The sequence below is a fragment of the Halichoerus grypus genome, chromosome 14, assembly GCF_964656455.1.
Source record: "Halichoerus grypus chromosome 14, mHalGry1.hap1.1, whole genome shotgun sequence".
In the NCBI taxonomy this organism is placed as follows: domain Eukaryota; kingdom Metazoa; phylum Chordata; class Mammalia; order Carnivora; family Phocidae; genus Halichoerus; species Halichoerus grypus.
This window is the reverse complement of record NC_135725.1, coordinates 89,777,678-89,791,376: the sequence shown is the minus strand read 5'-3', so window position 1 is coordinate 89,791,376 and position 13,699 is coordinate 89,777,678. Positions and strand designations below refer to the sequence as shown.

The window sequence follows — 13,699 nt, the reverse complement described above, 5'->3', positions numbered from 1 at the left end:
CCCTCAAGCATTTCTGAAACGTGAGGTGACCGCCGGCTAGCCCTCTGACCCTGGCAAGTCCTCTCCTGCTCACTCTAAAAGCTGCTGGCAGACCCCACCTGGGGGGAGGGTGCGGGGTGGGGGCAGGTACCGGAAGCACCTGCTTAGCTGGGGCCTGGCGCTGTGAACGCTGAGGACTCGCCAGCCTGCGGGTGCCCACGCCCCGCCTCCCTCCCACGGTCTGCTCCCTCTGAGCCGCCCTGCAGGCAGCAGGATCCCGGCGTACCTGCCCCAGCCTCACGGACACACGCGTGCAGGCTGCCCCGAGCCAGGCAAACCGCACAGTCGGGGGGACTTCTGCCCCTGGCCAGGAAAAAGGGACCCCCATTCTTGCCCCGGAGGGGAGGGAGGCATGGGGAGTTCACCCAGGGCTTGTGGGGGCCCTTTCCAAAGCAGCACTGACCAGGAAGCTGGAGGGGAGAAATGTGGGAGGTGTGGGCTGAGGGCCACAGCCCAGGGGACGGGAGGGAGCGGGGAGAGGTGACGAAGTGAATGGGGTGCGGTTGGAGTCGTGCACTGGGGGCCCCGGTGGCCTTCCCCGGAGGGTGGACCGAGCGTACTTACTGCCAACAGCAGAGCCTGCCGCAGCACCTGGGGGGAGAGAAGGGGGGTCACAGGGCCTCCCCGCGGAGAGGGGCGCGGTGACAGGGCTGGGGGAGGGAGACCGGAGCCACGTGCCTGCGGGCTGGCCCCGTTTATCCGGTTTCATCCTCAGGGCCGCCCTGAGAGGGAGGGGCCGCCTTAGCCCATTTTGCAGATGGAGAAACTGAGTCTCAGAGCCATGACTGACCCCAGAGGACCCGCTGATAAGTGTCAAACACCCCACTGGGGGCTTCATATGCACCCTCGTCTCTGAGGTTAGACTCTCAGGCCCTCCCACGCAGGACAAGGAGGTGGGGGGCCCTTCTTCGGGGGGCACTGGGGTGCCGGAGGACAGGAGGGGCACCGCGACAGGGGCAGACGGGATTCCTGGAGGCGCTGATGGAACTGGCCACCGGAGAGAAACCACAGTGTGTGCTCCCATCTGCGGAGATGTGGATTTGGCCGAGTGACTCACTGAAACAGAAGCGTAGCCGCTCCCGCGTGTGGACCGCTCACTGTATGCCAGGCACGTGCTAAGCGTGGCCCCCATGTGGCCCGTTTAGTCCTTGCCAAACCCCACAGGGGCTCTCAGGGTCCTGATTCTACAGTTCGGGGAAACAGGGCGCGGGGTAAAATGACCTGCCCAGGGCCACACAGCTGTGAGTGGAGGCCTTTCCGTGTGTGTCGGTGCCCCGGGGGGCTGAAGGAGGCCTAAGGTCAGGGGCTGACCAGGGAGTCTCAGGAAAGCAGGGTAAGAATCCTCAGGCCCGGAAGGAAGGAGCTGGTGCCAGCTTCCCCCTGAAGAAGAACAGAGGGTGAGGACGCCCCTCGGTGCCCGGGGGGGGGGTGTGTGGACAGCAGGCTACGTGGCACACAGACCGCCCCCGAGTGAGCCCAGGGGACGCCAGGGAGGCCCGGGACGATGATCTCACAGGGCCTTGTGTGGGGGGTGGGGGTTGGGCTGGGTTAGGATTTGATTCTGAGGGCCCCAGGCAGGGGCACCCTGGTGAGGAGAGAGCCCTTTGCCTGCAGCGGGGAGGACGGGGAGGACGGGGAGGACGGGGAGGACGGGGAGGACGGGGAGGACGGACTAGCGGGGCCCCGGACGGGAGGGCCGCTCTTGCAGCAGTGAGGGAGGGGATGCGGAGACCGAGTGGGGGCAGTGGAGAGGAGCGGCAAGGAGGGGCGAGCGTCAAGGGAGACCCCCACACTTGCAGCTTGGCCCCCTGGGTGTCGGTGCCATTACTGGGATGGGGACATGGTGGGGGCAAAATTAACCTGGGACTTGTTTCTGTCTGTGTCTTGGGGGCTGTTTTCTCCTGTTGTCCTAGAGAAGGGGGGGTTCGTGTTAGGCTGAGGACACACAGCACCTCCAGCTTCATCTCTGCTCTGGGGGATTCCGGAGACACCCCTCCTTCCCGGGGTGGGGGACTCTGGAGAAGCAGGGACCAGCTCCAGGAGCTCCCCAGATGAAGGGGCTTCGCCTGCCCCTGCAGGACGGAGGGGAGAGGGTCCAGAGGCAAAGCCTGGTCTGTGCTCGCATGCGGGTGTCTGCCCACGGCCGGCTGGACAGAGGGTGGGCCCCGGGGATGGGCACCACGGTGTGGGGCCTGCAGTTCCGAGCTGGGCTGTGAGTCTGCCAGTGTCAGGAGACTTGGGCAGATCCTTCCAGGAGGCGGGGCAGAGAGCGGGGAGGAGGAGGCCCGCAGGACAGGTGAAGGGAGGCAGGCTGCCAGTCAGAGAGGGAGGTGACAGCCACTAAAGAAAGGGCTCAAACGATGGCTCCAACAAAGACATGGGTGGGGCACCTGGCGGGGAGGGAGCCGGGTGGGGCGGCTGTCAGCGCCCAGAGCTCTGGGTGCCTTTGAAGGCCCAGAGTGCCGGGAGCGCCTGGCAAGTCACCCCTTCAAAGGGCTGTCGCCCGGCACAGGCACGACAGGCCTGTCATGGCCTCGCTGTGAGGCTTTCAGCTTTGATCAGCCTAAAGTCACATAAATCTTTCACATCAGTGGAGGGAGGGCGTCAGTGGAGGGGCTCCCGCGAGGGTGCCCAGGCGGGCGGGTGGTCCCAGGGCAGGGGGCCGCCGCCCCCTCTGGCTTTGGAACCAGGCCCAGGGTTGGCCCGTTGTTTGCTGCTGGACCAGGGCTGCTGGGCCTGTTTGCTCGTCTGGAGAGCAGGGGAATCCCAATTCCACCCGTGGGGCAGCTGTGAGGGCTAAGGGAGAAGCGATGTATGAGTGCCTGGTGCAGCCTCTGTCAGAGAGTGGGGCAAGTGTCGGACCTCAGTGGTGTCGCTAGGGGGCTGGCCAGGGCGAGTCCTCCCTAGGGGCCAGCCCCGGCGCCTCCCCACGGCAGCTCGGGGGCTCTCTGGGATTTGTGATTTCATGAAAACATCCATGGATTATGCTGGAGGCCCCTGATGAGTGGGCCCCCCCGAAGGGTGTTCACGAGGCAGGCACGTGTGGGCGCACCCCGAGGAGCACTCCCCTGGCACGGGAAGGCTGGGCGGGAAGAGGGGACGGTGCAGAAAAAGGAGGCCGGGAGGCCGGAGGGGATCTCAGACCAGGGCCTCGAAGGACCCCTCTGTAAAGTGGGATAAAAGAGACCCCCTTCCAGGGGCGACTCTGAGGGTCAAGGGGGGCGGTGACCGCGCAGCATGCGGCGCCTGTGTGGCAGGTTGTAAATGCCCCGTAAGCGCTGGTTATGAGGGATGGTGCTGCTGGAGTCAGGGGTCTCCGCCACCCCCCTCCTGACACCCCGTGGTGCCTTCTCTCCAGCCTGCGGGGTCAAGCAGCGGAAGGACAGCAGGAAAGGTGCTGAGCAGCTCATCTCAGGTTTCCCTCGGTGCCCGGGAGGGGGGCAGGGGGGGCGGCTTAGGTGTTGCAGGAGGCAGGTGTGCCGAGTAACAGGGGCTGCGAGTGTGCACACTTGTATTTGTGCACACGTTGGCACGCGTGTCTGTGCGTGTGCGTGCTCGTGTGTGTGTGAGACCCACAGCCCCCGGGGTGGAGAGCAGGGAGGCCGCAGCCTCACTGGCCGGGGCCGGGGCGGGTACGTACACGCGTTGGGAGAGCCGTGGGGCAGAGGCAGGTAGGAGCCGGCGCGCCAGGACCGGGTGCGGAAGTTCCTCTTGCACTTGGCGCAGTCGGGGCCCGTGGTGTTGTGCTCACACTCACACTGCAGACTGCCCTCCCTCACGGAGCACAAGTTAGCGTGCAGGTTGCACTTGCACCTGGGGGGGCACAGAGGGCCAGAGAGGTCAGTGAACTCGTGGGCAGGTAGGCGCGGGACGGTGACCCTGGAGGCCTCCCGTCCAACCTGCTAGGACTCTCCTTTGGGACAAAAGGGATTTGTGATTTCATGATCGGCCTGCTCTTCAGAAAGCACCATTTCAACCCATTCCCAGGATAGAGCTGCCCCTGGAGCCCCTGCCGCCCGTCTCCTCCCGTCTGGTGGCACCTGCAGCGTTCTCCGACATCCCAGGACAGGGTGACAAGGTGACCTTGACCAGACGCTGTGTCCTAATCACCTTTGCTCTCGACCGAGACAGGCTGACAGGCAGCAAGGGCTGCTCACCAGCCCTCCCCGTGTAGACCCGGCCCCGGCCCAGGGCCACCCCTCAGCTCTCAGCCTCGGCCCACACCCACACCCTTGAGGGCAGATGGAGAGAACCCCGACTCCCAAACCCCGTCGGTTCATCCACACATGTATTATTCATTCATTCATTCAAATATTTATAGGCAACTCATTATTCTGAAATCCGGTAAATAAAGGGAGAGAATCAAGCATGTCCTCTCTGTCCTGTGTAAACTGTACCTCTGAGTAACCAACTGTGGATGAGGGAATGTTTCTTTCTATAGAAGCATCCCAGCTAATAACCGAAGAGGGAAGGATTAGAAGGTCGCCATGCAGCAGCCCTCCCTTCGCCAGCGGCCCGAGGCTCTGAGCGGCAGCCGCTGGCCATCGCACGGAGATGGCTGACCAGTGGAAGGACACACGGCACCCCGGCGTGGTCTCACCAAAACACACCGAACTTGAATCTGATCGAGCCTCCGCATCCGTCTACGAAATCCCAGGGAATACAGGGGCCAGAGACACACAGAACAACAGCAGCAGGACGCAGTCAGCCCCGTCCAGATGGAGGGGACCCCAGGGATGACGAGCCAGCTCTCTACCAGCTGAAGGGCAGGGGGCAAAACCGATGGGGGGGCACCCAGATCAAGAGAAGCCTCAAAGGCATCAACTAATTGCAGGGCGAGGACCTCATCTGGATCTTGAGTCAAACAACTTCTAAACTCAAACCAATATTCATGAAACAATTGGAAATCCGAAGACTGACTGTATTTGATGATCTTAAATTAATGTTGACTAGATGTGGGGATGGTGGTGGGGTTACATTTTTTAAAGTCCTTCTACTTTCAGATACACACTGAAGTATTTACAGATGAAATGAACTGGGGTCTGGGGTTTGCTTCAAAATAACACGGAAAGGAAGAAGGTGGCGGGAGATGGGGATGAAACCAGAGAGACCACGAGTTGATAGCTGCCCAAGTCGGGGGACAGGTAAATGGCAGTCCTCTGTTTGCATGCATGTTGGAAATCCTCCATAAGAAAAAGAAAGCAAGAGTGCTCTAGGTTCTGATACGGGAAGATTTCCAAGGTATACAGTCAATATTTATAAAAAACAACTTGCAGAATAACGCGTTCAGTAGAATCCTGTTTTTGTTAAAATATGCAGAAACTATAGAGAGAGGGTACCTGTTACGTGCCAGGCTCTGGGCTGGGGAGCAGATCGTGGAATGGTCAACACAGCCGGTGGGGACCCTGCTCTGGCGGAGTATACAGTCTATCTAGTAGGGCAATGACTGAAACCAGTGATTGGGTTGAGTCCGTGGAGCACGGGGACATGTTAGGGCAGTGAAGCCATTCCGTGTGACACGGTCATGGTGGAGGCAGGACACTGTGCATTGGTCCAAACCCACAGAGCTGACAGCACTGAGAGGGACCCGTGATGTAACCTATGGGCTCTGGTTCACGGTAACACACCATTGCTCATCACCTGTAACGAATTTACCACGCTGGTGCGAACAGTAATGACAGGGGGAGACGTGTACCCGGAGACAGGAGTATCGGCGACTCTCTCCACCACGGGCTCCAGCCTCTCTAAGCCTAAAACTGCTCCAAAACATGACGTCTATTAATGTGACCACAGTCATCGTGCAAATCTTTAATTAATGGCAATTGTTATAGGTGCCCAAGCATCATAGAGGAGAAGGAATCATGGGGGGTCTTAACTTAGTCTTGGGGGAGCAGGATAGGCTTCCAGGAAGAACAGTTTTAAACTAAGGCCTGAAGGAGGATCAAGAGTTTGCCAGACAAGGAGGAGAGAACCTTCTGGAAAGAGGCAAGAACTGGAGGAAAGACCCTAGCCCCGCCCCTGGGGTCTGAGAGGAGCCCAGCGGGTGAGAGGAGGCCAGCCCAGGACACAGAGGCCGCTGGGAGGTTGGAGGCTGTCTGCCCTGGGGCATCGTTTATATCCCTGGGGCAGCTCCGTGCAGAATGCCCTGTCTGGGGCGCCAGAGCCAGGGAGGGGAGCTCAGGGAGAAAGCTGGGCGTCGGCTGGCAGCAGAGAACAGAGGCCTGGGCTCGGGTGGAGGCACGGAGGCTAGCCTGTGGTGTTCGGTTATGGCAGCCCCGGGCAGACTAATACATGCGTCTTCTGGTGACATTTAAAATACATATATCCACACCCAAATCACCAAGAGAAAATGTATCTGGGTATCAGCGTGATTGTCCTAGGTCGGGAAGGGATGGGCTGATACATGATTTTTATTTTCTTCTTTGTCACATTGCACATTTCCTACATTCTCTATCGTGAGCAGGTATTACGTATATAAGCGGATGACAAATGTTATTTTAAACTGGGTGGTCAGGCCAGGGCGGGGAGGGTGGATGGCTGCCGAGCTCACACATGCCTTTCCTCTTGGAGGGGAGGTCCTCCAGGTCTCAGCGGGGCTGAGTGGGAAACCCTGCTCCAAGTCACACACCACCCGCGTTCGTGACTCGTTCTCGGGTCCAGGGATGTCTTCCGAATTCTCCGGAAGGGAATTCTGATGCAGACAAAGGCCCTGTCCTTGGTGTCAACAGATGCTGAAGCCTGTACTCTTTCTTACTCTCCAGCCGCCACCACCCCCTCTCCTTACAGCCTGGGCCCTGACCCTGTGGAGAATCTACTGCAGTGCAGAGCTGGGCTCCACAGCACATGAAGAAGCCTGTTCACTCTCTCTCCGGAGTTCCAATCCACAGCCACATAGGCCCAGTGGGCCTGCCGTGTGCTCAGCTCTTGGAAAGGCACAGGGGGATGGGCAGGCACCTGCTGGTGCTGGTGACGCTTCTTCCCGGGGAAACTAGACCCTAGAGCTAGTCCTTGGCAAAGAGAGGGCCTGTGCTTAACCTTACTGGTCAGCACGTATGATGCTCCCCTAATGCCCTCACGCCCTCCTCCCTGACCCCCCACACACAGTGCCCGTTAGCAGATCACAGGCTCTGACAAGTCCTGCAGGAAAGAAACCTGTCTGACTTTGTCTAACAGAGTTTGTTTGCAAAATGAATTTGACCTCAGATTTTTTTTCCCTTCTGAATTCCTATTTAACGTCCCACTGAGCTCGCTGGAGAGGAACACCCCAGCTGTGTGGAACCAGGAATGTACTCCATGCTTCTGGCCCGAGGACGGGATATTTTTAGGTATCAGCTACATAAAGAAAAGATTGCCATCTCAACTTTGGGTGATAACACTGACCTTGGCTTGTTAAAAATGCGTAAAGACCGGCTGAATCTGAGAAGCAGATTGTAATGATGGTAGCGGGGAGTTCAGGGTGTCAGAGATGGACAGGCCCATGGGGTCCAGGCTGGGGAGAAGCCAAGGCTGTGCAGTTACTCCAGACCCAAATCCCGACCCCGCTCTGCCCCAGTCCCCTGCTGGCCAGGCCCTCCCACAGGCCTCCTCTCCCAGAGGGTGTCTTGGCTTCTCCACCCTCCCTGGCTGAGCTCTGGAATGAGCCCGGTGTCTCCTCCACCGAAGAGAGAAGTTCCCTGTTGGGCACAGCTGCCAGGAGAAGCCCACATAGTAGGGGAAAGCCTCACCAGGGCTGGCACAGAAACGGAACGCAGTCAACGGAGGTGTTTCTTAGACTTGCTGATTTTGCAGGAAGGTCTGGGTGATACCGCCTCTGTGCACACAGGTGTGTGGGGCTTGGCCTCTCTGGCTCTCTCCTTGTGCTCTCCTGCTCTCTCTCTCTCTAGTCTCTCCAGGTCTCTCTGTCTCTCCCTCCCCATCTCTGTCCAGCATGTGTTCTGAGCTTGCTTTCCTCTGGACCTCGGCACATGCTGTTCCCTCCACTGGAGCATGCTGCCAGGCCCCGCCCCCCGTCTCCTAAAGCGAACCCCTGGGGGAAGCGTCAGGTTTGAGGCCAAATGTCACTTCTGCAGGGGAACTTTTCACAATCCCTGCTCCGTCAGCCCCTGTTACACCGTCCCTCATCCCCAATAAGCGTCAGCGTCAGCACCGTCTCCCACGGTGGAGCGCACGATGTGACTGTAGGCGATGCATGCGTGAGCTATAAAACAATTTCGGGATTAGTATTTATTTTGAACACACAGTATTTTTTTTTTAAGTGACAATCTCATCAGACCTGGGATCTTAAAAATATTATCGCCTACGTGAAGCAAGGAAGTATATTCACTTAAAGCAACTATTAAGCAAGTAAATTAATAATATGGGATATCCACATGCACGAGAATGAAGTCACACCATAAACAGAAATTAACTCAAAATGGATCAAAGACCTATATGTAAAAGCTAAAACTAGAAAAACGGAAACATACAGGCAAATCTCTGTGACTTTGGGTGAAGCGGTGGTTTCTTATCCAAGACGCCCAAAGCACAGACAACAGAAGAAAAAAAATGTATACACTGGATTTTATCAAAATTAAAAACCTGTGTGTGTCAAAGGCCACAGTCAAGAAAGTGAAAAGACAATTCATAGAATGGGAGAAAATGTTGCAACTTAGATCTAGACTACATAATGAACTCTGCACCTCAGTAATAAAAAACATAACCCAGTTTTTAAAATGGTGAAAGGATCTGCATAGACCTTTCCCCAAGAAAGACACACACATGGCCAACAAGACCGTGACAAGATGCTCAGCATCATTAACCGTCAGCCAAATACAAATCAGAATTACTGCGAGTTACCCCTCCAGGTGCATCTTAGGATGGTTATCAAAAACACAGATAATAACAAGCGTTGGTAAGGATGTGGGGAAACTGAAACCCTTATACGCTGCTGGTGGGAAGGTAAAATGGTGCGGTTGCTTTGGGAGGCAGTCTGGTGGTTCCTTGCAAGACTCAACACGGAGTTAATCCAGCAACAACACGTGACCCAGCGATCCCACCCGTAGTAGGTATACACCCAGGAGAAACGAGAGCATGCCCACACACAACATGTGTGCATGGATGTTCATAGCAGCCGCCTTCACAGTAGCCGAAAAGTAGAAACAACCCAAGTGTTCATCAACAGAAAAGCAGAATACATACAATGGAATATTATTGGGCCATAAAAGGGAATGGAGTCGTGACACCTGCTACAGCATGGATGAACCTGGAAAGCATGATGCTAAGCAAAAAAAAAAAAGCCAGACACAAAAGGGCAAATGCTGTTTGATTCCATTTATAGGAAATGTCCAGATTAGGCAAATCCACAGAGACAGAAAGTAGATTAGTGTTTGCCGGGGGCTGGGGGGAGGAGAGCAGGGATTCTTTTTAAGGTGATGAAAATGTTCGAAAGCCTGACCGTGGGGATGGGTGCATGCATCTGTGAGTAGATTAAAGCCATTGAACTGTACACTTTAAATGGGTGTGTTGTGTGGTATGTAAATTGTATCTCAGTAAGCTGTTAAATGAATGAATGATAATTGGGATATGGGAAAGTCGTGAAGGGGTTACCTAAGTGACAGGGTTTTATTATAATCTCTCTCCTAGAAACCTTCCGAGGTTTGTTTTACTCTTTGTATCAACCTATCGCGCTGCACCTTAAAGAAGGCTGCTGGCTGAGTATGACTGACACGTGGCACCATTCTGAGAGCTCCATGAAATAGCACACGGGCCTTTCCCAGCAATCCTATGAACGACATACCGTTATTATAGCCATTGAGCAGATGGGGAAACTGAGGCCCGGGACGGGGAAGTGAACTGCCCGACGCCCCCCAGCCGGGAAGGGGCAGAAGCCGGGACTTGAACCAAGGCAGCCCCAATGCCGGAGCTCACACTCGATGCCTGAACTCCCTGGTGGCCAGTGGGGGCGGGGGTACCACGGAGCTCCAGAGTCCCAGTTTTGTCACCTGCTCACCCCAAGGCTGTCATGAGAATCGGTGGCGTTGGGCACCCGTGAGTGAGGGAATAAATGAATGGACAAAGTAATGCACCTGCCACATGACTATCCGCACACATAGGGTGGCCAAAGCCAAAGCCCCCGCACACGCAGCCACCATCCAGGGTCTGTCCCCCTTCCTCCTGCCTTTCCTGGTGATGGCAAGATGGTAGCCCTGGCCCCTGGTTGCACCAGCCTGGGATGTTTGGCCTCCTACTGTGTGACCTCAGGAAGGTTGCGGAACTTCCCACGGCTCAGTTTCCAATCTGTAAAATAGGATGGCAGGGGCACCTGCCCCCCAGGGTTGCTGTAAGACGTAACTGGGATGTGGTCTAGGAAGGACTTGCTCAGTGCTTAGAAGCGCTTCACAAATGTTAGCGTCCTGTTGGTTTCCTCATTCCTTAGACTTCTGAGCTCCTGGAGACAGGGATCTTGAGAGCCTTCCAGGAATGAATGCGCCAACTCTTCACAAGAGCCTTACGAAGCGTATATTACTATCATCTCCGTTTTACAGCTAAGGAAATGAGGCACAGAGAAGGGAAGTGAGTTGCCCAAGGCCACACAGCTGGTGAGCCCCCGCTTTAGGAAGGGCCACAAGCAGGCAGGGGGCCGTGGCCTGGAGAGCGTCGGGGCTGGCTGTCAGACAGACACGGGCCCAGAGGAGAGCAACCCACCCACAGTCCCCCAGACACAGGCACGTCCCTCCCCGCCCTCCCTCAGGCTACCTCCTGTCCATCTGGGATTTCTCTTCACTATTCCAGAAGGCCCTTGGGAGATGAAATAAATAAAAAAATAAGCGAGCATATATCAATAATTTATTGAGCACTCATATGTGGACAGGCGCTGTGCAATGTGCGTTGTTAACCTGTGAAACCCAGAAGGCACACCCCCCAACGCCGCAGGTGAGGATGCTGGATTCTAGTAGGTCACGTGACAGTAACTCACTCCAGGTCTCTGGGTGGTGGATAGGCGGGATTTGAACTCAGGGCTGTCGGGTGCTCGAGATGGACCTCATAGCCGCTTTCCTACCTCACGGCTCCTGGAGCTCGCCTTCTGCTGACAGCACAGAGATGACCAAGGCCAGGGGAGGGGACACAAGGCTGTGCCCCTGCCCACAGCCTTCGCAATTCTGACCTTGCCTGGCTTTGGCCCAGAAAACGGGCAGCCACAGAAGAAAGAAGCCCCTTTGCCACCTTCCCTCCCAGCACTAGCTTCTGCCTGTGTGCACGCCTGGGTGGGTGGTTGCCCCTCCAGCCCGAATGCTTCTCCTGCATCCATGGGATCAATTTTCCCAAGGAATTGCTTTTTGAATTTGACCTTTGAGAACCATCAATCTCACCAGAGAACCATCACCTGAGCCACCTGACCCCGCTACACAGCACTTTCCAGCCCATCCATCAGGAAGCATTATTTGATAATGAACAGGGACAGTGTGAGGCCGGCCAGCCCCAGGGGGCCTGCCGCGGGCTAGCGGACGCTCCCAGCCCACCCGGACCTGCTGCCCCTCGCACCCCGGCCCCATCTCAGAGTCCCAGGCTTTAAGTCCTATTGACAAAGCAGGAGCGGCTCCATGAGAGACAGAGAGAGACGGAGAGGAGAGAGAGAGAGAGGGAGAAAGAGGGAGAGAGGGAGAGAGAGGGGACAGGGAGGGAGAGGGAGGGCCAGAGGGAGAGGGACAGGAGGAGAAGTGCTGAGTCAGCAGCCAGACTCTCGCCCCGGCCCTGCTCCTAATTTGCTGGGTGACCTTGAGCAAGTCACTGCTCTGGGACTCAGACCTTTCCTTTGCAACTTGCAAGGGTTGAATTACACCTGAGATTTTCAATTTTGCTGTTTCATTGCTCGCAAGTGCCTGACGCCCTGCCTGGCCCACGGTGGGCTCTCGGCGTCTGTTGAATGAATGAGTGAGCTCATGGCAGCACCGGGTGCAGAGCGGCTGCTCAGGTAACAGGCAGGCGGTGTCACGGCTGGAGCAGCGCCTGGGGCAGGTGACCAGCCTCAGGGCGCTAGTCTCCCCTCTGACGGGCCGTTGGGAGGGAGGGGCGCCCTTAGGTGGGGGCCACTGCATGGGGTCCGGCACAGATCGAGCACTGCACAGATCGCCAACGGCCGAGAGGTCACGGAGGTGGGAGTGGGGGTTCCTAGGAATGAAGACTGGCCTTACCCTTACCTGGCAGCCCCCAGGTGCCCAGCCCGAGACAGGCCCCCTCGTCTGTCAACATCCTACACCAGAGCCTGTCTGTGACCAGCAGCTCCCAGATCAGCCTGCCTGTCCTCCAGGCCCTGGGGGTCCCCACCGGGGGACACACACAGTCATCCCAGAGCCACTTTCCTGAGGAGACACATCTGGCAAATAAAAGTTTAGGGTGCCTGGTTAAATTTGAATTTCAGGTAAACAATGAATAGGTTTTTAGTATAAGTATATCCCATGACCTATGTGGGACATACTTACACTAAAAAATTTTGCTGTTTATCTGAAATTCAAATTTACCTGGGCATTTTCTCTGGCAGCCTCACCTGCCACCCCTGCTCGTGGACACGGCTGATCATGGCCTTCCAGCCCAACCCCTGACCCCTCTTGAGGCCTGGCATGGGCTGTACCCCCTTGCCCACTGGAAGCTGGCCCTGCTGCCCGCCCTCCAGACAGAGGGCCTCAGCCCCCTTCTCAAGTCAATGAGTCCCTAATGAGCCCCCGGGGACAGCAACTGTCTGCAGGTGGGGCCAGGCCTCACCTCCAGGGGAAGGCCATCCCAGACAACCCCAGTTCTCGGGGACCGTGCTCTGCTCCTGCCAAGAGGCGACTGGCACGCCGACATCACCCCCTCCTGTCCACCTGCAGGGCCTGGCCGGGGCCTCGGCAGCCGCACGACCGTAGGGACTGCAGGGCCACCAGCCCCGGCCAGGCCAGAGCGTGCCCTGCCCTGCAGGGAGGGCGGGTGGCACCCGGGAGCTGTCGGCGGGAGCGCCATCTGGCTACGGGCCTGGCACCAGGGCTCCACGAAAATCGTGAGCGGGCCCTTCCCTCCTTGGGGCGAGAGGAGCGGGTGTTTGGAGCGCCTCCCAGACAGGAGGGCGGGAGGAATGTAGGTCAACGCCTGGCAGCCGGAAAGAGTGATGTCATCGCTCCTGGGCAGGAAGGGGGCGATGAGAGAGAGAGAGAGGGAGGGAGGGAGGGAGAGAGACGGGTGCTGGAGCCCGCAGGGAGGAGGGGCCCAGGGCTGGCTCCCCTCCAAGGTCAAACCCACCAGGATTTCAGGACATTCGCAGGGACCCCTTGGACATGGGGCACACAGGGGGGCTCAAGGGAGAGCCCAGGGCCCTGGTGGTTCTTGGTAACGCATCCTCTCTGCCTGGCGTCCCCCCAGTTGGCCGCTGGTCCGTGTGTGGAACGGAGAGTGGACTTGCGTGTTCCCAACACCCTGAAAGCTGGAGCTGTTGGGGACAGCGACTATTTTTAAGCAACCGTGGTATCTGCCCATTTCTCTGCCAGATAGAACCTGTTCCTTTGGGTAAAGGCGGTTCTGTTTTCCGGGAGACATTTCAATGGGCTGCTGGGTTTAGAGGGAAGCTCACCCCAAGCCTGTGCTGGCCTGGGTGTGGCGGCACAAGAGGGTGGACACAGGCTTGCAGGACGAGGGAGACGGTGACAGCCCC

The 13,699-nt window shown here is 57.4% G+C and overlaps 1 protein-coding gene across 4 annotated transcripts in view; it reads right to left on the bottom strand.

Moving 5' to 3' along the window:
• Positions 1 to 13,699, bottom strand: part of NTNG2 (netrin G2) — a 67,899-nt gene that overhangs the window by 10,447 nt on the left and 43,753 nt on the right. For all 4 annotated transcript variants that reach the window (XM_036079750.2, XM_036079754.2, XM_036079755.2 and 1 more), the window contains exons 5-6: positions 3,680 to 3,852; positions 604 to 630 (exon numbers count right to left, since the gene is read on the bottom strand). In XM_036079750.2, coding sequence (XP_035935643.1) covers positions 604 to 630; positions 3,680 to 3,852 — 200 coding nt within the window. The remainder of the gene's footprint in view (positions 1 to 603; positions 631 to 3,679; positions 3,853 to 13,699) is intronic.